This window comes from Ipomoea triloba, chromosome 6 (assembly GCF_003576645.1).
Source record: "Ipomoea triloba cultivar NCNSP0323 chromosome 6, ASM357664v1".
Lineage (NCBI taxonomy): Eukaryota > Viridiplantae > Streptophyta > Magnoliopsida > Solanales > Convolvulaceae > Ipomoea > Ipomoea triloba.
This window is the reverse complement of record NC_044921.1, coordinates 6,226,917-6,251,497: the sequence shown is the minus strand read 5'-3', so window position 1 is coordinate 6,251,497 and position 24,581 is coordinate 6,226,917. Positions and strand designations below refer to the sequence as shown.

The following is a 24,581-nucleotide window of genomic DNA, read 5'->3' as shown; positions in this document are numbered from 1 at the left end:
GGGGGGTGGGTGGGTGGTGGTTCTGTGTGGAGTTTTCTAATTGATAGCTGATATTTATTCTTTCATTTATTTATTTGTTTTTTTTGGTGAAGGACAGACTTATAATGAAGTTCAGCATTGCTTTCTAACAGTTGGTTCGGTGTACCCTGAGGATTTGTTTGTGTTCCTTCTCAATGTAGGTTCTGTTCCATACTTGAATTAGTTTATGGATCTAGTTACTAAGATTTTATGGCCACACTATATCCTGAAAAAGAGAAAAACTATTGTTTACAACCAATGTTTAGAAGGTGAATACATAAGATGAGGTGTTTTTCTTAGATCCCTTGCTGGGATGTAAACCCACAAATATATTTATATAATTTTTGCATGTATATTGCCTACCTCAACTGCCAAGTGACTTTCTTCTTTAGTCTATGTATTTGCTTTTGTGATTTTCACGTCTTTCTACCATCTACTTCTCTCATACCTTTATTTAGTAGATGTTAAACCCTAAGCCCGTTTATAGATAAGCCCATTAGGGTTCTCTCTATTCTTGAATAAGTAGTGGTAGTCTGTACAGTTCTATACATAGAGATATATACAAAAATACATTATTCTCTCATATATTCACATGGTATCAGAGCCTAAACCCTAGGACCTAAGCCATCCCGCCGCCGCCGCCATCGGAGCATCGCCGGAGAGTTCACTGCCGCGACTGGTTTCACGTTCCAAGTCGGTACCGTGGTTCGTTCTCCGATCTAACACCACAGATACCTCAGGGACGTCGTCGCGAGCCTACCGCCGCAAAACCGGTCACCGTCTGCCGCCGCCGTCGGGAAGTCCGACCGTTTTCCGGCCATAACTTCTTCCTCCGGTCTCCGATCGAGCTGCCGTTGCCACCATTGGACTCGGCTTGAGGAGACGCATCTCCTAGTGTCGCTCGTTTCCGCTGCCGTCGCCGGTCACCGCCGCCGCCCGCCGGTCGCCGCCGAATTTTTCCGGCGACCTGAAGATCTGTTTCAGATCAGTGTGTTATTTGCACTGTTTCAGATCTGTTTTGAAGAGCAGACTTTTTTGTTGCTAGCTTTGAGATTAGTTTTGAAGAGTAGTTATCTGTGCTGGACTCTGTTGATGTTAAAATAAGGCTACGGAGCTTGTTGACAGGCATTTACAGTCAATTTGTTGTTGACCTGAAGATCTGTTTTGCATATTATTTTGCAAAATTTGTTCTGTCAGACCACTGTCAATATGGTGCAGACCACTGGTTCAGAGGCTCAGGCTCACAGTAGTTTCGTCTCAAATGACTATGCAGAGTACCTCCGATTTAAAGCCTTCCGAAAGGTTACTACCACACCTTCCTCCAACCATGGTACCTCCCCACTTGTTTGTCTCTCTCATTCTAGTACTCCTAATACTTGGATACTGGATTCAGGTGCCTCAGACCATATTTCTGGTAATGTCTTGCTTATGTCTAATGTTTCTCAGTCTAAAGATTTACCCATGATTACTTTAGCAAATGGTCATCAAACTCAAGCTGTTGGTATTGGCCAGGCTTCACCTATTCCCTCTCTCCCTTTAGAGTCTGTGTTGTATGTGCCCAATAGTCCTTTCAACCTTATTTCGGTAAGTAAAATCACCCGTACTCTTAACTACTCTATAACCTTTTCTGCTGATTCAGTTGTTGTGCAGGATCGCAGTACGGGGAAGGTGATTGGCACAGGGCTTGAGTCGCAGGGTCTCTATTACATGCGAGGGGGTGTTGCTGCCAGTGCATCCACAGATTCACCTTTGCTTATTCATAGTCGTCTTGGTCATCCGAGCCTATCCAAACTTCAACGGATGGTTCCAGGTATCTCTGTTGAGTCTTTAGATTGCGAGTCGTGTCATCTTGGAAAGCAATCCCGTAAGTCTTTTCCAAGAAGAGTCAATAATCGGGCCTGTGTCCCTCTTTGATTTAGTGCATACGGATGTTTGGGGTCCTTATCGAGTCAATTCTACCTTAGGTTTCCATTATTTTGTAACCTTTATTGATGATCATTCACGATGTACTTGGGTTTTCCTTATGAGAAATCGTTCTGAGTTGTTCAATATCTTTCAGAATTTCTGCAATGAAATACAAACCCAATTTGGTACTCCCATCCGTGTTTTACGTAGTGACAATGCCAAAGAGTATCTATCTGCTCCTTTCCAATCCTTTATGCAATCTCGGGGTATGTTACATCAAAAGTCCTGTGTTTACACACCTCAGCAGAACGGGGTTGCTGAGAGGAAAAATAGGCATCTAGTAGAAATTGCTCGTACTATGTTATTGCATTTTCATGTTCCCTCTCATTTTTGGGCTGATGCTATCCTTACTGCATGTTATTTGATCAATCGCATGCCATCCTCTGTTTTAAACAACCTTACCCCGTATTCCATTGTGTATCCTTCTGTTGATCTTTTTCCTCTTCCTCCTCGGATTTTTGGATGTGTTTGTTTTGTCCATGACATGACGCCAGGGCGGTCAAAGATGGATCCTAAAGCTGTTAAGTGTGTGTTTTTAGGTTATTCCCGGCTACAAAAGGGTTATAAGTGTTATTCTCCGTCACTCAAGCGACACTTTGTGTCTGCAGATGTCACCTTTATTGAGTCATCTCCTTTCTTCCAGCCTTCTCCAAAAGACACTGTTCGAGAAGTCCTCCATATTCCTTACCTTGGTCCTCCAGCTGATCCTCCAGTTGCCCAAAGTACTGATCCTCCAGTTGCCCAAAGTACTGATCTTCCAGCTGATCCTCCCGTTGTCCCTAACCCCCCCCCCCTCCAGGTTTATCAACGCCGTCCTCGCCCTACACCTGCTGAGACTCCTGTTGACTCACCTGGGCCATCTGATCCTCCTGCTGCGGTTCTACCACTTCCACTGGAATCTGTTCCTGATCCCACTGAGGCATCCACTGATCTCCGTAGAGGTACACGTTCTACTCGTAATCCTCATCCCATATATACTTTCTTGAGCTATCATCGTGTGTCTTCCCCATACTATGCCTTCCTTTCTCATCTGTCTTCTGTGCCTATACCCAAGACTACTAGTGAGGCTCTCTCGGATCCAGGTTGGCGCCAAGCCATGTTGACAGAAATTGAGGCTCTTCAATCCAGTGGCACATGGGAGTTGGTTCCTCTCCCTGTGGGTAAGACTGTTGTTGGGTGTAGATGGATTTATACTGTGAAGGTGGGCCCTGATGGTAAGATTGATCGCCTTAAAGCAAGGCTGGTGGCTAAAGGCTACACCCAGATTTTTGGTTTGGATTATACTGATACTTTTTCTCCTGTAGCTAAAATTGCATCAGTCCGCTTGTTGTTGTCTCTGGCTGCTATTAACCATTGGGACCTACACCAATTGGATATCAAGAATGCTTTCCTCCATGGCGATCTTAAAGAGGAGGTTTATATGGAGCAACCACCTGGGTTTGTTGCTCAGGGGGAGTCTGGCTTGGTGTGTAAGCTTTGCCGCTCTTTGTATGGCTTAAAGCAGTCTCCACGAGCTTGGTTCGGGAGATTTAGCTCAGTGGTGTGTGAGTTTGGTATGGTTCGGAGTGAAGTTGATCATTCTGTGTTCTATCGCCATTCTAGTGGGGAATGCATATATCTTGTTGTGTATGTGGATGACATCGTTATAACAGGAAGTGATCAAGAAGGCATATCCAAACTGAAAGGGTATCTCTTCAGTCGATTCTAGACTAAGGACTTGGGCAAACTGAAATATTTCCTTGGTATTGAAGTAGCTCAGTCTCACAGTGGTATAGTTATTTCTCAAAGGAAGTATGCCTTGGATATTCTAGAAGAAACGGGTTTGTTGGATTGTAGACCTGTGGATAATCCAATGGATCCAAATGTTAAACTTCTACCAGGACAGGGGGAGCCATTGCCTGACCGAGAGAGATACAGGAGACTAATCGGGAGATTGAATTATCTCACAATCACTCGACCAGATATTTCCTTTGCAGTCAGTGTATTAAGCCAGTTTCTTGAAAGTCCTTGTGATACTCATTGGGATGCTGCTGTTCGAGTTCTGAGGTACATCAAAAGAGCCCCAGGGCAAGGTCTACTGTATGAAGATAGAGGACATGCTCAAGTTGTGGGATATTCTGATGCAGACTGGGCTGGTTGTCCTTTTGACAGACGATCTACCTCAGGTTACTGTGTACTCATTGGTGGTAATCTTATATCTTGGAAGAGTAAGAAACAAGATGTTGTTGCCAGATCCAGTGCTGAAGCTGAATACCGTGCTATGGCTCTTGTTACGTGTGAGTTGATATGGCTTAAGCATTTACTTCAAGAGTTACAGTGTGGCCAGGTCGCTCAAATGACATTAATATGTGACAACCAAGCAGCTCTTCATATTGCCTCAAGTCCAGTCTTTCATGAGAGGACCAAACATATTGAGGTTGACTGCCACTTTATCAGGGAGAAAATTGTGTCTGGGAGTATCAAGACTAGCTTTGTCAACTCTGCAGATCAGTTGGCTGATATCCTAACAAAGTCTCTTAGAGCTCCTAGAGTTGGGCATATTTGTAACAAGCTTGGAGCATATGANCCCTAAACTTGCTGAGACTCCTGTTGACTCACCTGGGCCATCTGATCCTCCTGCTGCGGTTCTACCACTTCCACTGGAATCTGTTCCTGATCCCACTGAGGCATCCACTGATCTCCGTAGAGGTACACGTTCTACTCGTAATCCTCATCCCATATATACTTTCTTGAGCTATCATCGTGTGTCTTCCCCATACTATGCCTTCCTTTCTCATCTGTCTTCTGTGCCTATACCCAAGACTACTAGTGAGGCTCTCTCGGATCCAGGTTGGCGCCAAGCCATGTTGACAGAAATTGAGGCTCTTCAATCCAGTGGCACATGGGAGTTGGTTCCTCTCCCTGTGGGTAAGACTGTTGTTGGGTGTAGATGGATTTATACTGTGAAGGTGGGCCCTGATGGTAAGATTGATCGCCTTAAAGCAAGGCTGGTGGCTAAAGGCTACACCCAGATTTTTGGTTTGGATTATACTGATACTTTTTCTCCTGTAGCTAAAATTGCATCAGTCCGCTTGTTGTTGTCTCTGGCTGCTATTAACCATTGGGACCTACACCAATTGGATATCAAGAATGCTTTCCTCCATGGCGATCTTAAAGAGGAGGTTTATATGGAGCAACCACCTGGGTTTGTTGCTCAGGGGGAGTCTGGCTTGGTGTGTAAGCTTTGCCGCTCTTTGTATGGCTTAAAGCAGTCTCCACGAGCTTGGTTCGGGAGATTTAGCTCAGTGGTGTGTGAGTTTGGTATGGTTCGGAGTGAAGTTGATCATTCTGTGTTCTATCGCCATTCTAGTGGGGAATGCATATATCTTGTTGTGTATGTGGATGACATCGTTATAACAGGAAGTGATCAAGAAGGCATATCCAAACTGAAAGGGTATCTCTTCAGTCGATTCTAGACTAAGGACTTGGGCAAACTGAAATATTTCCTTGGTATTGAAGTAGCTCAGTCTCACAGTGGTATAGTTATTTCTCAAAGGAAGTATGCCTTGGATATTCTAGAAGAAACGGGTTTGTTGGATTGTAGACCTGTGGATAATCCAATGGATCCAAATGTTAAACTTCTACCAGGACAGGGGGAGCCATTGCCTGACCGAGAGAGATACAGGAGACTAATCGGGAGATTGAATTATCTCACAATCACTCGACCAGATATTTCCTTTGCAGTCAGTGTATTAAGCCAGTTTCTTGAAAGTCCTTGTGATACTCATTGGGATGCTGCTGTTCGAGTTCTGAGGTACATCAAAAGAGCCCCAGGGCAAGGTCTACTGTATGAAGATAGAGGACATGCTCAAGTTGTGGGATATTCTGATGCAGACTGGGCTGGTTGTCCTTTTGACAGACGATCTACCTCAGGTTACTGTGTACTCATTGGTGGTAATCTTATATCTTGGAAGAGTAAGAAACAAGATGTTGTTGCCAGATCCAGTGCTGAAGCTGAATACCGTGCTATGGCTCTTGTTACGTGTGAGTTGATATGGCTTAAGCATTTACTTCAAGAGTTACAGTGTGGCCAGGTCGCTCAAATGACATTAATATGTGACAACCAAGCAGCTCTTCATATTGCCTCAAGTCCAGTCTTTCATGAGAGGACCAAACATATTGAGGTTGACTGCCACTTTATCAGGGAGAAAATTGTGTCTGGGAGTATCAAGACTAGCTTTGTCAACTCTGCAGATCAGTTGGCTGATATCCTAACAAAGTCTCTTAGAGCTCCTAGAGTTGGGCATATTTGTAACAAGCTTGGAGCATATGATCTATACTCTCCAGCTTGAGGGGAGTGTTAAACCCTAAGCCCGTTTATAGATAAGCCCATTAGGGTTCTCTCTATTCTTGTATAAGTAGTGGTAGTCTGTACAGTTCTATACATAGAGATATATACAAATATACATTATTCTCTCATATATTCACAGTAGATAATAGAGTGGAGTCATGCACATGAAAAGCCATGCAACTGACATAGACCGAGGTCAAGATGAAGAAGAAATATTAATACCTGATGCCTCAATATGTATTGAAAACTGAACCATTGAGGATACAAATTCATATCTATGGTGTAGTTCCTTTTTTTTTTTTTTTCTCCAAAGTTTGGGAGGAAAGGTGTTGCCTCAACACATTAGGAAGCTTGTGTCCCCCTCAAATGGCGCAGGATGGTTTGGGGTACTTCGACTAAGGACTTGCCTTTATAACACTTCTCCAATTTTCTGCTTTTCGTTTGTGCATTGTTTTCAGTATAGTAAACAAGCTACTAATTTTGTTTTGTTTTGAGTTTGTTAGTTTACATATTGATCATTGACCTGCATTTAACATAAATTTTTGCTTGCCACTACCAGAAATGCAGGCTGAAAGAAGAACCATTCACTTTTGGTTCCCTTTGTGTTTTAAAGCATCTATTGCCCAGGTTTTTTTTTTTTTTGCTGAGATAATCTTTCTGTCACTTATACACATGCGCTGATCATCATCTTCTAACTTTGTCACAATTTCCTTACAAGATTGGCCGAGTCTTGGCATAATAAACGGCCTATCTTAATTGAATCAGTGAAGCTGTTAATAGATGAACGCAATTTAGGGGTTCGTAAAGCTCTTGCAGAGGTACTCTATGACTTGGAACATTCATGTATTATCTATTTCTATATTCTAGAATTATAAATGGGATTCATTTCATGATTCCATAGTGACATTGTGATTAATTACACTAAAAAAAATCCAGAGTGATATTATATTTCTGTTGTTGCAGTTGATTGTTGTTATGGCTTCCCACTGTTACTTGGTTGGTTCCTCTGGAGAGTTGTTCATTGAATATCTTGTACGCCATTGTGCAATGCCAGATCTGGAGAATGTTGAACATCAAAGTTTTAAGGAGTCATCTAGGTTTTCTGGCAATTATTACCCTTTTGTATATAGAAAATTGGAGGTTGGCACGAATCCTCTAATGCATGGATGAATTTCATGATTATTAGTGTGCTTTTTTGTAATAATTTTGAAATGATTGCAAAATTCATTTTTATACATAGTTGGATTGTTGCATTATGTCTCCATCTTTGCAAAATTCCTTGTTTTGTGCATGCCTTTTATTGCTAAATCTTTCCATTCAACTCAGTTCAAGGCTGGAGCTGTCTCTCCAACAGAACTAAGGGGTATCTGTGAAAAGGGTCTTCTTCTAATAACTGTTACTGTTCCTGAAATGGAGGTATATTATGGCTTCTCTTCCCCTTCTTTCTCTTTGTGAGGTTAGACTGTTAGAGGCACATTGGATTTATGTTTAATAATAATAATAATTATTTTTTTTTTTGTTTCAGATTTCTATTTTTATTTGTTTCTGTTTTGCAAAGTAGTCTCTTGTGCAGCTTTGCTTATATTAGTTGGTGGAGGTTTTAATAACTGAATTGTTATATGATAATTGCAGCATGTTCTCTGGCCATCTCTATTGAAAATGATTATACCGCGAGTTTACACTGGTGCAGTGGCAACAGTAAGATACATCTCCAGTGTTCATGAGAACTTCCTACTACTATGAGGAACTATTTGTGGAAACAACATTTCTAAGCATTCCGTTTTTGCCTTGTTCTAGATTTTCAAACACTTCCTCTTGAATAAAGTATTTCCTGAATTTTGTTCATTTTATGTTGTTGCAGTCACAGTTTTTCATCTAAAACCAGACAATTTCATACTTTCTGTTTATACTTCATACCTTGGAATGAAAGATATTTTTAAAAAAATCACAAATGAAAATAAAAAGAAAAATGGATAGAGCTTTGTTTTTATTTATTTACACTCAAGACTTACTAAATAGTCTTTTACAGGTCTGCCGATGCATCTCAGAGTTGTGCAGGCGCAGATCCTCTGAAAGTAACGCGATGCTTTCCGAGTGTAAGGCTCGCACTGATATTCCAAACCCTGAGGCAAGAATCTCTCTCATCAATGTACACTGCAGTATCATGCATTTGTGCCCATAGTTTTGTGAATTGAATTATGACTGGATCTCTTTTAGGAACTTTTTGCTCGCTTAGTGGTACTTCTGCATAATCCTCTGGCAAGAGAGCACTTGGTAACTCAAATCTTGAGTGTAAGTCTATTTCAAGGCCCGGTTTTTTATGATAACTACATAAGTTATTAAATTTATCAGAATCTGGGAATTTATATTTGATTGTTGCTTTTGGATCAATTAGGAGAAGTATATAGATTTATAGATGCTTGATTACTTGTTAGGTTTGTTTTACTGAAGCTCTACCTTCAGGGGTAAATGAAATTTTTAGCTACATTGAAATTTGAAATATTAGTTTGTGTAGAAAGATCCTCATCAGCATAATTACTTCCCTGCTCCTATAGCTCATTGTTGATCCTCTATATTCTTGAGGGGTAATATGTGATCAGAATTTCCCAGATCAAGAATGCAAGGCCTAATAGTAGGAAAGATTGGAAAGCTATGTGATTACATAATAAGGAAAACTTCCTAATCCAATAATAGGGAAAACAACTATTTTCTTTTACAACTCCTCTCTCTTTTATTTTTTACTTTTATTTTTACCTTGGTCATCCTGGAGGGATGATTCTATGCTTTTCATTTCATGTACCCAGAAATTCACTGTTAAGGATGGTGTTACCCTCAAATTTTTTCTTAGTCAATTCTGCTTTTAAGTTTCAGTACTTATTTTCCTGAGTTGATTGATGTGCTTTGTTTAACAAGAAATATTTCATGCTTAATGTTTTCCCATTTCTATTCACAGGTCCTGTGGTACCTAGCACCTCTCTTTCCCAAGAACATTAACTCTTTTTGGCAAGATGAGGTATAAAGTTTCTACAAGGTGCTATGTAAGAGGCTTATTTTTAAACAGGCATCTATGTACTTTATGCAAGTGGGTTATATAATTTTTTTTTTTTTTTTTTTGAAAGAAGTGGGTTATATAATTTGTTAACTATAAAACTCTAATCCTAGTAGTTAAAGAGTTAGCAATACTAATTCCTAATGCTAATAGTATAAGAGTTAGCAATAGCTCAGGGACGTTCACCCTCATCCCTATGTATTTAAATCCTAATGCTAATAGTATAAGAGTTAGCAATAGCTCAGGGACGTGCACCCTCATCCCTATGTATTTAAATAAGGTATTCTACATACCTTTTATATAAACAACGGAAAGAAGTGGGTGATTCAGTTCTGTGGTTCCTGTCACTAACTCTTATAATTAACTCTTAGAATACTAGTATTAGGATCTTACATTCAAAATAATTGATGGTCTTTTCAAGATATTATTGACAGTCTAATGGTGAAGAAAAATCATAATAGTTAGTCTTAAAGAAACATCTGAAACAATTATGTATTTATGTGGTTAGGTTACATAGTTATTGATTTTGCTTGCTAATCAGCAAATCCTGAACTTTTCCATGTTTGAATGTCATGCATCTATTGTCCTTCATGGCTGATGCTTTTATTTATTTATTTACATCACTAATATTCTGTTATGGCTTGATTATTACCTATCTCTGGCTTCTGGTTTGGCTTATCTTGTTTGATTCCTGAATACAGTTAAATAGTTTAATTCTTGTCCTAATTGGTTGCCTTGTTTGATAAGCTCTAGATTCCAAAGATGAAAGCATATGTGAGTGACACTGAAGACCTAAAGCAGGATCCTTTATATCAAGAATCTTGGGATGACATGATTATCAGTGTAAACTTCTGTATTTATTATTCATTTGATAAGTTTATTATTATTTGATTATTTCCTGATGACTTTGTGCTCTTGGTTCACAGTTTCTTGCCGAATCTCTGGATGTGATTCAGAATGTTGATTGGGTGCTATTGCTTGGAAATACATTTGCAAGGCAATATGAACTTTATAAATCTGATAATGAGCACTCTGCATTGCTTCATCGGTAATAAATTGCTTTCTATTCTTTGCCTGATATATTTTGTCTGATGGAATGTGGTGTGAAGTAGCCCACTTTGTTTTGGGATGGAGTGAAAAATTTATAGTAAATCCATATGCCAGAAAAGAGTGGATGGTATCTCTTACTTTGCCAAGTTTCCACTTCCAGACAAGTAAAATTCCTAGTGTCAGATCTTGCATTGAATACTTGTAATTTACATGTAGGTGAATGGATTGGTGGTGTGATGCTTAGATGTTTTATTATCCTTTTCATTTTAATGTAGGTGCCTTGGCGTTTTGCTGCAGAAAGTTCATGATAGAGCTTATGTTCGTGCTAAAATTGATCTGATGTATAGACAAGCCAATATTGCTGTCCCCACAAATAGGCTTGGTTTAGCTAAAGCCATGGGCTTGGTAACTAGTTTTGCATAAATTATCTGTTTTCTACATTGGATGATATTCAGCACTGAAATAAGATTTTTATGGAACTCAGTGTAGCCATTTGCAGTTTTCAAGCTTATGAGTAGCTGCCATACTGTTTCAGGTTGCAGCATCACACTTGGATACAGTTTTAGATAAGCTAAAAGGCATTCTTGACAACGTTGGTCAAAGTATCTTACAAAGGTGATGCTTTGGTTGTCTGTTTCCTTAATCTTACTTCCTTTAATTTTGGCTTTCTTAGCATATTGCACATTAATAAGATGCAGCTTTGTTAGCAATTCTTCTGCAGAGTTACTGGTTCTGTATGAACTGAACATTGATCCTCAATTTCTTCTTTAAATTCTCTAATTTTTTCTAAGATATTTTTCCTCCGTAGGAATCCAAGATATTAGCGTTTAAATATATTAGTATTGTACCAATATGGGTAACAGAGTTGTTTCTCTGGATGATTTACAAAGTTGAAATTCACATATCCTGTCTGATACTCATTCTTTAAAGGAGTTGAAAGTTAAAACAATCATCTTGGAGAGCTATTCATATTTTCTGATGTAAAATAGAATGCATTGTACTTTTGAGGTTTATTGTCAGCTAAGCTTGCATCCATCATGAGAGTTCATTTTATCAATGATGTTTGTATTGTGACTGATAAATATTTCCAATTCTTTTATATTTCTTGAATAGTCGTTACTCCTCTTAAAAAATAAAAGGAAGCCTTAAGACTCCAAAATCAAGGCCTCTATACTACTTTTATTGATCACCAGAAAAAGAGGGTTTCACTCTATCTGATATTGTATATCGTGAAAATTCTCAACTTCTCTGGACCTATATTTTTTTTTAATTAATCTTGGTTTTATATTCTTGTTATTGCAGAGTTCTTTCTTTTTTCTCAGATAGAGCTAAAATGGAAGAATCTGATGATACTCATGCTGCATTGGCATTGATGTATGGATATGCTGCTAAGTATGCTCCTCCAACCGTTATTGAAGCCAGAATAGATGCACTTGTGGTGTGTATGAGTTTCCTACAGATCTATAATATGTGTGTACATGGAAGTGATGTCATCAAGCTTTTTAATGCTCTTTCTCATTAATTATGAATATTTTCCTTCAAAAAAAGTACTAATGAAATTTAGTTATTATTATGCTCGAAAGTTGTCTATGTCAGAAGCACACTTTAGAAATATGAGATAGCCAATCTGGTAAAATGATTGTGGGCTTTTGAAACTGCAATAAAACCTGACAGGCTGCATATTGAATGTTTGTTTTGGAATATCATGTAAAGATTAAGGTTTTATTTAGACCAATTAATGACATTTTTAGATATCTGGTATTCACCTGATTTCACTCAACAAGGTCCTCTTGTCAAACCAAGGACTACTATATCTATATTCAAACTCATTTACATCTTGTTACTTTCTTTCACTAGCATATTTAAGGTATGTAGATCTCATTATTTTCTGAAGGCTAGGCTTTCTTCTTTATGCGGTCAAAGTGGCTGCAAAGTATCTTCATGTGTTCTCTGTTCATACTCCAATAAGGATCCCTTTATTGTAGAAATCCTACTCTGCTAGTCTGGTCTTCTACTTTTGAGTAGAAAGCCCAAGTCTTCAAGTTGGGCTTCTATTTTCACATTAACTTAGCTTGCATAAATTGTGTAATTTTTCTCAACTTTAGTTTATATAGCTGTTTAATAAGTAGCTTTATTTGTTTTTACACAATATGATTGTTGCGTTGCTTTACAGGGAACTAATATGCTTTCACGGCTACTTCATGTACGCCATCCCAGAGCAAAGCAGGCTGTTATCACTGCTATTGATTTACTAGGTTTGTAGAAGCACTTTCATGTTCTTCGTGTCTGTTTATTAATGGTTATCTGTGATTGACTGAGCACATTTAATTTATTCTTCATGAGCTGGCCTGAGCCTTATTAAATAAATACATTCATGAACCCATGAACTTGAAAAAAAGTTGTATCCCACTTCATGCATTCCTTTTATTTTATTATTTATTTATTTATTTTTTTAAATAAAGCAGTTACTTTTACTATAGGATTAACAGAAGGCATTTTGTGAAAATTTTGTATTCTCTCCATAAACATGAGTCCGAACAAAAATATGAAAACTTTCTTGAGTGTGGGAATGGATTTTGATAGGGCACTGAAATTTTTGGATTATTTTAATAACAAAAATGCAGGTCAGGCTGTAATCGGTGCATCTGAAAGCGGTATATCATTCCCACTAAAAAGAAGAGACCTATTACTTGACTATATATTAACTTTAATGGGCCGAGATGAGGAAGAAGGATTTTCTGATTCTAACATTGAGCTCTTACACACCCAGGTTTGTGTATTGTATTGGATTTTGGACAATATGATTCTGTAACATCTTTATTTTATTTTTTTGAGAAATAATTTCTGTTCCGTCTTCATCCAATTCTCCAAACTAAATCCTTTCTCTCCTTGCCTTTGTCACCAAAAATTTGGGAATGTGGAAATTTTGGTGCAGTCCCTTGCTTTAAGCGCCTGCACTACGCTAGTTTCTGTGGAGCCAAAACTGACTACTGAAACAAGAAATCTTATTATGAAGGTGCGAACCAGTGGCAATTCTATGTGAAAATGTTGCTTGCTTAATTTTTATGATGGACAAAATAGTGCTGAAGAAGTCAAAATAATTTTTCATTTGACAGGCCACTATTGGATTTTTTGGTCTTCCAAATGATCCTTCTGATGTTATTAATCCCCTTATAGACAATCTCATTACTCTTCTATGCACGATACTGGTCACAAGGTACTTTACTCTGTTGCTTGTTTGCTTTATATTAGTAGATATTTAAGGTTGACTTCTTTTCAAAAGGTGGTTGTTTTGAGTAGGCTTTTAAGATCAGGTAAACTATAAGTAAACTGTGAGGCATATAGCATATCTATGTGCCTGTGATATGATGTAACGACTGTAAATTAGTGAAGTATATATCTTATGTGCTCTAAGCTTATTTGATTATCATTTCCAATATAGTGGAGAAGATGGCAGGAGTCGAGCAGAGCAGCTATTGCATATTCTGAGAAATATTGATCCATTTGTTTCCTCTTCTTTGGAGTACCAAAGAAAAAGAGGGTGTCTAGCAGCTCATGAGCTGCTCATCAAGTTTCGGGCAATTTGTGTTAATGGATACTGCGCACTGGGCTGTCAGGGTAGTTGCAGTCATAGCAAACAAATTGACCATGCTGCTAATCGCAATCTCTCCAATTTACCATGTAATTCTCTCTTCTTAGTTATTCCCCTCATGCTACTAATCCAACTTTTATGTGTTAACACTTTTGTTTAATTGATAGCTGCATTTTTTTTACCAAGTCGTGATGCTTTGTCATTGGGAGAGCGAATAATGGTGTATCTGCCTCGCTGCATAGATACAAATTATGAAGTTAGGAAAGTCTCTGTTCAGGCAAGTTTACTCAGTTTTTACTGGGATGAAGTCAAATGGAATTTTAATTGAAATTGCTGTTAGTGTATTGAATCAAATGGGATATTCTTCATATTTTCACGTTGTCCCTGGATGTCGCGTATAAAAGATCACATGTTTTCTCCTTGCAGATTCTAAATCTATTTTTCAGTATATCGTTCTCCCTGCCTAAGCCCATAAATTCTAGTCTTGGAATCGATATAGAGCTGTCTTACATTGCTTTGTCATCCCTTGAGGATGTTGTGGCTATCTTAAGAAGTGTAAGTTCTTCTAGAACTCTCTCCCTTCTTAATCACTGATATGAAGCGATAAAATGGTCCCACAACATTCTTAATTTTCTACTTGTATAATCAAAGTAATTTCTTCTTGTCTGAATTTAATTTTATATTGCCAGGATGCTTCAATAGATCCATCAGAGGTGTTCAACCGGGTTGTTTCATCTGTTTGTACCTTGCTGAATAAGGATGAGGTTAGACAGTGTTGAAAGTTTGTTTGTTTGTTTTTTTTTTTTGTTTTTTTTTTTTTTTTTGGAATAATCTGCAATATCATGTCTTGTACAGCTTGTTGCTGCTCTACATGGTTGCTCTGGAGCTATATGTGACAAGATCAAGCAGTCTGCTGAAGGTGCTATTCAAGCAGTGGTTGAGTTTGTTACAAACAGGGGAAATGAGTTGAATGAGAATGAAGTTTCAAGGTCCTCTATTAAATTGACTTAATTATGGATTTCATGTAGATAGGGTGGATAAGATTTATTTGTTTATTTTGGGTATTTATTCTTCAACCAAGCTTGATTTTGATGTTGTTGTTGTTGTTGCTGTTTTTTTTTTTTTTTTTTTGGCATATACATGCATACACTACAGGACATCGCAATCATTGCTCACTGCTGTGGTTCATGTAACAGAGAAGTATTTACGTCAGGAAGCTCTTGGAGCTGTATCCTTATCTCTGCATTTTTCTATTTTAACTATAATTACCATCATACTCCGTATTATCTGTTTTCATTTGTTAAAGCTTGTTGGAAGATGTTTTCACATTTTTGCCTCGAATTTTCTTATGTGTGACTTCTTTAACTGTTGAAAGATATGTTCTTTAGCTGAAAACACAACCTCAAAAGTTGTGTTCACTGAAGTATTAGCTGCTGCAGGACGAGATATGGTGACAAAAGATATACACAGACTGCGTGGTGGTTGGCCAATACAGGATGCTTTCCATGTGAGCATATTAATTGATCATTTGCTGGTGTTTACACAACATAATTGGTGTCTATATCTGTTCACTCCATTAATATTAATATTAGTTGAGGATTTTCCTTGTTCTTTCTTTCCCCTTGCTCTATATCTGTTCTTGCTTCCCCTTTTAAATTTTTAACAAAGGAGTCAAGAGATGTGGAAGAAGTTGTAGTTGTCTCTGTATGCCAATGTAAAACCTTATTATGTTCTGTAATGTAATATTTGTGTTCCGTAATCTCCAAACAGAATGGACCACAAAGAAACCTAAAGAAAATCCCTGCTAAATATTATGCACTCTTAAAAAACAATTTAGAACATCTAGTTTGCTGTGTAAACTCTTGCTGCATTTAGATATAGGCAAACTTTTGCTGATTATCTTGTCAATTCCTTTGCTTTATTAATCACTTTATTGCTTTATAGCCAACCATAGTAATTTAAATACACATGAACATCTTGATAATTTAACTTTGTTTGGGATCCCTTGACTGGGGCAACAGGCATTTTCACAGCATTTGGTACTTTCACATTCATTTCTGGAGCATGTGATATCTGTCATCAATCAATCTCCTGCACTGAAAGGTGGTGGTAGTGGGAAAGGAGAGAGTTCCAGGAATTCTGTTGATGGTAGCATAGAGGATGATGTTTCACGTGCAGCAGTAGTGGCTCTCACTGCTTTCTTCAGGTGTAATTTTGAATTTCATGATTGATTTCTTATGTACATTTGATTCATTAGCAAGATTGTTTTTTCTTCACCAGAGGTGGTGGTAAATTTGGGAGAAAAACTGTTGAGCAAAGTTATGCCTCTGTGCTTGCAACACTTACTCTTCACTTGGGAACCTGCCATGGTTTAGCTAGCTCTGGGGATCAAGAACCACTCCGGTAATATTCTTGCATACTTCATACTGACATGCAACAAACATATGCTATGAATTGCTTTGATATTAATTTTATCTTTTTCTGGCCATATGTTTTCCCATGAATTCAGTGCCCTGTTGAATGCATTTCAAGCTTTCTGTGAATGTGTTGGTGATCTTGAGATGGGAAAGGTAGGTCATCTTTTGCTTTGTTGAAGCTTTTATGAGTTTACCAATGACATCGATAATCAAATGAGGCAAATATGTCATACAGATTTTGGCTAGGGGTGGAGAGCAAAATGAAAATGAGAAGTGGATAAATCTTATTGGGGAGCTTGCTGGAAGCATCTCTATAAAAAGACCAAAGGAGGTACAATGAACCCACTGAAATGCCTCTCCTCTTCCCCCCGCCCCCGCCCCCGCCCCCACCTGAAAAGTGAAGAGACAAGAAAACAATGAGAAAAAAAAAGGAAAAAAAGAATTTCTTCCATTCATTTTGTTTGAGCAGAGTGGGAATCTTAAGAAAAGCTTATTTATTTCACCACCACGGTGGTAACCTTACTGGGTAAAAAAATAAAATGAAAATTAGAAAAGCTTATTTATCTTGTCACGTTGGGAATTCACTCTACTGAAAATTAAAGAAAGAAGGTCCAGTTTCCCATGTAATTCATTGGTGAACCAATTAACTTCTTTCAAAGTAATAGGCAGACCTTCTGTTTATGATTTCTATTGCAACATTCCCTCCTAACAGTTTCCTGTTTGATTGAAAGAAAATTAGACCAGAATGAGTGTGTCTTACTAGAACAGTTCTAGTATTTTAAAAACCCTTGTAAGAAAGGAACTTGATTAATGTTTTTGGTTCTGATAGAAAAGAAAGTTCATTAGCACATGAGGAGTATTATTTAAATGATTAAATATCTTATTTATAATAAAAAATGCCTCCTCTACATTTATAAATGAAAAAGGACAAACCATGCAGACAAATGGTGGAGGATAAATGGATAGTTCTGTCATGAGCAGTGTATAGCACATCTGTCAGCCCCTTCCACAATCAAGTCTCCAAGATTTTTGAGATATTGAGATACTAATCTTTCTGTTGAACTGAAGGCACATTATGTTTTGGCATTGGTGATAAGGAAAATGATATTTCCCCCACCCAAATTTTCCCTTAATATTTCCCTCCTTGATGTGGCTTATAAATTATAATCATTGGGTGCTCATGAATTCGGTGACCCCACCATTAGTTAAAAAGAAAGTTAGTTATCCAATTAGAAAATGCCATGTAAGGAGGGGAAGATTGGATGGGTGGGTACCATTACTCTTGGTAATAATTCATCAACAGAATATTATAAAAATGAAGTGGATTATAGTTCACTACTTTTTCATCCCTCTTAACTATACATTCACATGCACATAACTTCTTAAGTTGCTAAAGCTATTATCACAAAATATATATTTTCCAGGTACCGACAATATGTTTGTTCTTAAGTAAGTCATTGGATCGACCCCTAAGAGTGCAGAGGGAAGCTGCTGCTGCAGCATTATCAGAGTTTTTGCGCTATAGGTATGTGTAGATCTTTGCTTGTCCTACAAATCCAACTCCACCCCGGCCTACATATTTGGAAGATCGATGGAATTTGCATGGAGTTTTGGCAAAGATCCTCACTTGTTTGACACTTTGACCACTAAGATAAGGGCTAAAAGGAAAGAATACCTGGGGGTGTCAGTCAGGGACATGGGAGTCCCTAGTATATGATTTCTTTTCTTTGTAATTTCGGATTGAATTTAAAGGGCACAATTGTTAATAGTTTCTCATTTCTTTTTCTCTTTGCTGATTCTAAAGCATAATTTCATGACTGCAGTGATGGCTTTGGTCCTCTATTGGAGCAGATGGTTGAAGCATTGTGCTGGCATGTTTCAGATGACTCTCCGACAGTGAGGCGTCTCTGTCTAAGAGGACTTGTTCAGGTATTTTTGCTCTTTGTTTTCTCCTACCGATTTTTCCCCAGTGTACTTCTTTCTTTTAATTGATTATATTGGACTATAACTTTTGCTGTATTTTCATTTTCACATTGATAGAACTGTGAAATCTTATTAACTAAAATGGCCAATTTTATATACTTGATGAATGAGCAACAAATTTCCATTTGATCTTGTAGATGCCATCTATCCATGTCCTTCAGTACACTACTCAGATTCTTGGGGTAATATTAGCTTTACTGGATGATTCAGATGAGTCGGTTCAGTTAACTGCAGTTTCATGCTTATTGATGGTAAATTCATTATATCTTTCTATCTTAGAAACTTGGATCTAGCTTTCGTACATGGGATAAATTGGAATGTACACTTTGTAGGTTCTTGAGTCGTCCTCCACTGATGCTGTGGAACCTGTACTGCTCAACCTTTCAATTCGGCTCCGTAATCTTCAAGTGAGTTAGATACTAGCATATACATGTATCTTCTTGAGTTGTAATCCTTTGTGGCTTCACCATAGCAATGATTACATATAATGTCTTAACTGAATGACTGACATTGGTTACTTCAAAATTGCAAGATGTCACCACAATATTTTGCTTTTCTAGTTTTCATTGGAAAAGTAATCTGATGTCAACTGTTTGATAGCTGTTTCTGGCAGATAATTAAGAGCTATTTTTTGCTGATATTTATTCATTAGAAATGCTTGAAATTTGATACCAATTGAATACTTTTCTGGTAAATTGGAAAATTTTGACACTTTTGAATTGTCGGTTGCCAGCGTATCAACTATTCATAAAATAGTCATTCCCCTAATCACTTTCTTTGCTTTGGTAACAGGTTTGCTTGAATGCAAAGATTCGAGCCAATGCCTTTGCAGCATTTGGTGCACTCAGCAGCTATGGAGCAGGATCAATACTAGATTCATTTCGTGAACAGGTGTTCACTTGACTGTGATTTGATCTATTAGAAACTAGTTAAATACATTTGGTGTTTTTTATGCCTTACTAAATGTATCTATTATATTACTTGTATTAACTGTAGAATTATGAAAAGCTTGTTATTAGCCTCTTTTGCTTTATCCTCTTTGGTTGCATTTTAGGAGCCACCGCTTCACATATCGACTCTTAGAGCTTAACATTATCTTCCCCTCTCAGATTCATGCTGCCTTCCCACGTATGGTTTTACATCTTCATGATGATGATCTTGGTGTCCGACAAGCATGCCGGGTGAGTTTTTTTTGAACAGAAAATTTTCTTTACATGACGTGTTACTTGGAAAGTGGAGTCAACAACTACTTTGTTTTACCAGAACACTCTAAAATGTATTGCTCCATTGATTGAAATTGATGCAATCCCTGCTCTTCTCAATACACATCGGTTTAGTTCAGACCATAGGTATGTGCTTATTGGATTAAATTATACTTCTTTAACGTTCAATGGGGTTACGTCTAAGCAGCCTTTATTTTTCAGGAGTGACTATGAAGACTTCTTGAGAGACCTTGCAAGGCAACTAACTCAGAATCTTGGCCCCCGAGTAGATACTTACTTGTCAGCAATAATACAGGTTTGGCCCACTCTTGCATAAATTTTTATTAAAATCAAGAAGAAAATAAGAATATAAATAGAAACTGTTCGAGTTGATTAACCTCATTACACCTCAAAGAATCACTATCAACCTGAAAACTATCCATCACTAACTAGTACAATGAACTGCTCTTTGGAGGATGAATAGAGATAAATGAACTAGTAATAGATATTGCTTACAGAAAGTTCATAAGAGTTACTGCCATTTGGGGTCCTTCGAGTATAGTGGTTTTGCCACGTTTAGTCCTAAACTTTCAAATTAACCGCTCGTGGTTCTTCAACTTTCAAGCTAACCACCTGTGGTCGGTTAAAATTTGAAAGTTGAAGGACCACAGGTGGTTAACTTGAAAGCTGAAGGACAACAGGTGGTTAACTTGAAAGTTGAAGGACCATGGGTGGTTAACTTGAAAGTTTAGGACTAAACGTGGCAGAACCACTATACTCGGAGGACCTTAGATGACATTAATTCAAGTTCATAAATATAGAAATCATTTCAGCTGAGAAAAAGCTTAGAATTGTTTGATGTCGGGATTGAATGCTAAAGATCGAATGACATTGATATGTGATTCATGCTGGATGGTTTATTTGGTTACTTTATGCATTTTGCAAAAATATTGGGTGGTTTTGGTCAATCATCAGATTTAGCTTCAATTACTTTTAAGAGTCATTTATGTTATTCAGAGTCATTTTTTTCTTCTTATATCTTAACAACAAACTTAAGAGTAAGGAGCTGGAATAGGCGACCATGGTAAAGTACAGAATCACAAAATAATTGTATTTCCAAACTTAGCCGGTAAAACTTTTGGCTTGCAGGCATTTGATGCTCCCTGGCCAGTTATTCAAGCCAATGCGGTTTATTTGTGTAGTAGCATGCTTTCTCTTTCAGATAACAAAAACATCTCAGCCCTCTACTACAGTCAGGTTTGTCGGATATAACTGCTTCTCATGACTCCAGTTTTACTGTTTAACCGCTAACATATTTGAGTTGTCGTTAGGTATTTGGAGTATTGGTTGGCAAGGCGAGCCATTCAACAGACGCAATTGTTAGGGCGACTTGCTCTGCAGCACTAGGCCTGTTACTAAAATCGCCCAATTCAAGCTCATGGAGGGATGCTCGCTTGAACAAGTGAACTCCACAAGGATCCATGAATTATAAGAATCTACGTTAAACGAATATAATAGAAACCGAAACCATAGTAAGGGGCATCTATCGGCTATGACTACTACGCGATTGTATGATATTGCAGTCTAATTGAGTGCAGAATCATACTGAGAAGATTCTTGTTGGTTTAATCTCTCTGTGCACGCACTTGTACAGCTGCCAACCATGTATTTTGGTCTGTTCATTTTGTCTAGAAGCGCTTGTACTCTCTTAATTGTATAGTGAATAAAAGGTGTGTATTTGTTGAAACAAGAACCATTTGTGAGATTCATGACCAGAAATCTCCATGATGTGTTTGCTTCCAGAACCTATATATTCATCTTGTCATCTTGCTAATGCAATTCTTGAGTCTGGACAAGAAAATAATATCCACTAAAAGTTGATGTCATTTTCAAGTGCCATATGATTTGGCAGAGAAGTCGGTCCAAAAGATGCTTATGCATGCCCTTACGTAATTTCAATTGTTATATCATAGACTAGGGTTCATCTTACATCGTGAACCTTGGTCCAAAAATTATGTGTATGCATTTAACACATTCTGAACTTGTAGTTTAAAAATTTTTGTACCTGTAAATAAATTGAAGACACATAACATGGTAATTACAGACACATAATATGATAATTATAGAGACAAATTGTTAACTGCATGTACAAAATATATTAATTGCAGATACATAACATGTTGGTTAACATTTTATGTCTGTAGTTAACATATTTTGTATCTATAGTTAACCATTTATGTTTCTGTAGTTATCATGTTATGTGTCTGTAATTACCACGTGATGTGCTCTCAATTTGTTTATAAGTATATAAACGATTAATTATAGGTACATAATTATTTTTGAACTAGAGTTCACAATACAAAATAAATAAATCGTGGTCCACGTATAATTTGCCACGTAATCTGGTGTTTCACAGCCAGAAATTCCCACTGCTTCTGCAATTATAAAAGGACTCTAAACAAGCAAGCTTGGATATCATATACAGCAATGGCTGTCCTAAATCACCAGCAGCTGCTACATTTCGTTTTGTTTCCCTTTATGGCTCAAGGCCATATGATCCCCATGATAGACATAGCCAGATTGCTGGCACAAAGGGGAATTAGAATCACCATTTTCCTAACACCCCACAACGCCTCCAGAGTCGAGGCTGCCATTGCTCGGGCGCAACAATCCGGGCTGCTTATCCAAGTTATCCACCTTGTTTTTCCCTGTGTTGAGGCAGGCTTACCCGAGGGCTGTGAGAATTTCGACTTGCTGCCTTCTATTGATCAGGCAGTGAACTTCTTCGTCGCAATTAAGATGCTTCAACCGCGAGTTGAGGAGTTGCTGAGGGAGTTGAAACCCTCTCCGAGCTGCATAGTTTCTGACATGTGCTTCCCATGGACAACTAATGTTGCCCAGAGCCTTAACATCCCGCGAATTGTTTTTCATGGGATGGGTTCTTTCTCCCTGTTGTGTTTGCACAAGTTAGGGAGCTGGAGTGATCTTGAAAGCATGGAGTCTGAATCCCAGTACTTTGAAGTGCCTGGTCTGCCTGATAAGATTCAACTCACCAAAGCTCAGCTCAAATACATCCTTGATCCGATGTCCCAAGAATTTCAGGAGTTTCACAAACAGATGAAAGATGCAGAGGATAATGCTTATGGGGTAGTGGTAAACAGCTTTGAGGAGCTGGAACCAGAATACATCAAACAGTTGAGGAAAGAGAAGGGGAAACCAGTTTGGACCATTGGACCAGTTTCTCTGTACAATAAGGTGGAATCAGACAAGGCTGAGAGGGGAAACAAGGCCTCCATTGATAAGAACCAGTGCTTAAAATGGCTCGATTCCAAGGAAACCACCTCTGTCCTCTTCGTCTGCCTCGGAAGCCTATCGCACCTGCCAACTCCTCAGATGATAGAGCTTGGGCTTGCCCTGGAGTCATCAAACCGCCCCTTCGTTTGGGTTATAAGGCACATGTCCGACGAGTTTCAAAACTGGCTCCAACACGAAAAATATGAGGAAAGAGTTAAAGGGCAAGGCCTCATCATCTACGGCTGGGCGCCACAAGTACTAATCTTGTCTCACCCTTCTGTAGCGGGGTTCTTGACTCACTGTGGATGGAACTCGACCCTGGAAGGGATAGCTTCTGGCTTGCCATTGATAACTTGGCCATTGTTCGCTGAGCAATTCTTGAATGAGAGGTTAGTAGTGAATGTGCTCAAAACTGGAGTGAAAGCTGGAGTGGAGTTTCCGGTTATGTTTGGAATGGATGAAGAGACAGGAGCCCAAGTGAATAGAGATGAAGTTGCTTTGGCAATTGAGAAGGCGTTGGGTGGAGGAGAGGAGGCTGAAATGAGAAGAAGAAGGGCAAAAACAATTGGAGAAATGGCTAAGAGAGCAGTGGAGGAAGGTGGTTCTTCTCACCTCAACATTGCCAAACTAATTCAAGATATTGCAGAGGAATCAAATACAATGAAACCAGTCTGAGACTCTATATATCTCATGATGTTTCCATTTTCATTTATATGTCACATTTCTTGTTGCAATGAACAGTTCTGTAACAGAATTCCATTTCATTGCAAAGACTTGTGGGTTCAGTATCTGTTTACAATGCTACAAAATCATTGCTTCTGAAATCCAGAAAGCTAAGTTTCATTTAATTAGAAAGAGACACATATGCCCGGGGCTATTCCTAGCTCAGTTGGTTCTACCAATCACCTCCACTAGAAACTTGAGATCATTGGGAAACCTTAACCTATCGATCAAAGGAGATGAAGACCCGCAAAGTGTATAGGCAAGGGTAGAACTTGGCAATCTTTATATTATATTGGAGATTGGGCATATTGTATGTAGGAAATTTTATTCAAGCACAAGGATGGACATCAGTTCAAACATGCAGAGCTTATTTTGGATCCATGATTTGGACTCTTGCACGCGAGAAAGCCTTCTAGTAGCACATTTCAAATTCCTTAGAAGTTGAATTCTATCTCTATGCAACAAAGGATAAGGAGTTTGGAATTTGTTTATGTGCAACCAAAGCTATTCCAAACTTTTTGAAACTCTTTTTTTTTTTTTTAAATTTATTGGTATATTTTGAAAATTAATTTCTCATTCAATTATTATTTATTTTAAGAGTATAAATATAGGAAAGTTATGTAACACCCCTGATTCTAGACTGAGATAAAGGCAATAAATATAGGAAAATAGCTAAAATCATATATCTCAATCACTAGGAAAAGATTGAAGAAATGAAACTAACATAAACTAGGTGTTATGCCACATGTAAGCGCAACACGACCTAGATGCTAAGGCAATCTATAAAATCCATACATTCTCAAACTGAACAAACTAAGAATCCATTATTACGACCTAGATGCTAAGGCAATCTATAAAATCCAGACATCCTCAAACTGAACAAACTAAGAATCCATTATTACAGCTAAGGAAATCACAGTCTAAGGCACATAGGCCAAGTCTAAAGCAACATAACATA

At 38.1% G+C, this 24,581-nt stretch overlaps 2 protein-coding genes across 4 annotated transcripts in view; both read left to right on the top strand.

Moving 5' to 3' along the window:
- Positions 1-21,445, top strand: part of LOC116022753 (protein SHOOT GRAVITROPISM 6) — a 28,238-nt gene extending 6,793 nt beyond the window's left edge. For all 3 annotated transcript variants that reach the window (XM_031263612.1, XM_031263613.1, XM_031263614.1), the window contains 39 exons: positions 98-175; positions 6,873-6,940; positions 7,032-7,131; positions 7,277-7,453; positions 7,640-7,729; positions 7,946-8,011; positions 8,343-8,441; positions 8,531-8,605; positions 9,267-9,326; positions 10,116-10,205; positions 10,289-10,410; positions 10,688-10,817; positions 10,948-11,027; positions 11,715-11,850; positions 12,586-12,667; positions 13,037-13,182; positions 13,348-13,428; positions 13,529-13,629; positions 13,855-14,093; positions 14,172-14,281; positions 14,431-14,559; positions 14,694-14,768; positions 14,860-14,993; positions 15,160-15,232; positions 15,380-15,511; positions 16,026-16,210; positions 16,285-16,407; positions 16,514-16,574; positions 16,657-16,752; positions 17,846-17,946; positions 18,245-18,350; positions 18,542-18,655; positions 18,737-18,811; positions 19,197-19,295; positions 19,514-19,585; positions 19,668-19,753; positions 19,829-19,922; positions 20,756-20,863; positions 20,938-21,445. In XM_031263612.1, the coding sequence (XP_031119472.1) occupies positions 98-175; positions 6,873-6,940; positions 7,032-7,131; positions 7,277-7,453; positions 7,640-7,729; positions 7,946-8,011; positions 8,343-8,441; positions 8,531-8,605; positions 9,267-9,326; positions 10,116-10,205; positions 10,289-10,410; positions 10,688-10,817; positions 10,948-11,027; positions 11,715-11,850; positions 12,586-12,667; positions 13,037-13,182; positions 13,348-13,428; positions 13,529-13,629; positions 13,855-14,093; positions 14,172-14,281; positions 14,431-14,559; positions 14,694-14,768; positions 14,860-14,993; positions 15,160-15,232; positions 15,380-15,511; positions 16,026-16,210; positions 16,285-16,407; positions 16,514-16,574; positions 16,657-16,752; positions 17,846-17,946; positions 18,245-18,350; positions 18,542-18,655; positions 18,737-18,811; positions 19,197-19,295; positions 19,514-19,585; positions 19,668-19,753; positions 19,829-19,922; positions 20,756-20,863; positions 20,938-21,072 (4,128 nt within the window). In that variant the 3' untranslated portion in view covers positions 21,073-21,445. The remainder of the gene's footprint in view (positions 1-97; positions 176-6,872; positions 6,941-7,031; positions 7,132-7,276; positions 7,454-7,639; positions 7,730-7,945; positions 8,012-8,342; positions 8,442-8,530; positions 8,606-9,266; positions 9,327-10,115; positions 10,206-10,288; positions 10,411-10,687; positions 10,818-10,947; positions 11,028-11,714; positions 11,851-12,585; positions 12,668-13,036; positions 13,183-13,347; positions 13,429-13,528; positions 13,630-13,854; positions 14,094-14,171; positions 14,282-14,430; positions 14,560-14,693; positions 14,769-14,859; positions 14,994-15,159; positions 15,233-15,379; positions 15,512-16,025; positions 16,211-16,284; positions 16,408-16,513; positions 16,575-16,656; positions 16,753-17,845; positions 17,947-18,244; positions 18,351-18,541; positions 18,656-18,736; positions 18,812-19,196; positions 19,296-19,513; positions 19,586-19,667; positions 19,754-19,828; positions 19,923-20,755; positions 20,864-20,937) is intronic.
- Positions 21,446-22,089: 644 nt separating this feature from the next.
- On the top strand, positions 22,090-23,982 carry LOC116022814 (UDP-glycosyltransferase 73C4-like). The gene has a single exon (XM_031263695.1). The coding sequence runs from the start codon at positions 22,094-22,096 to the stop codon at positions 23,573-23,575; it is 1,482 nt and encodes a 493-aa protein (XP_031119555.1). The 5' UTR covers positions 22,090-22,093; the 3' UTR covers positions 23,576-23,982.
- Positions 23,983-24,581: the final 599 nt, after the last annotated feature.

Excerpts from the sequence above, each read along its gene's own strand:
- LOC116022814 (XM_031263695.1), top strand. The coding sequence starts at position 22,094 with ATGGCTGTCCTAAATCACCAGCAGCTGCTACATTTCGTTTTGTTTCCC.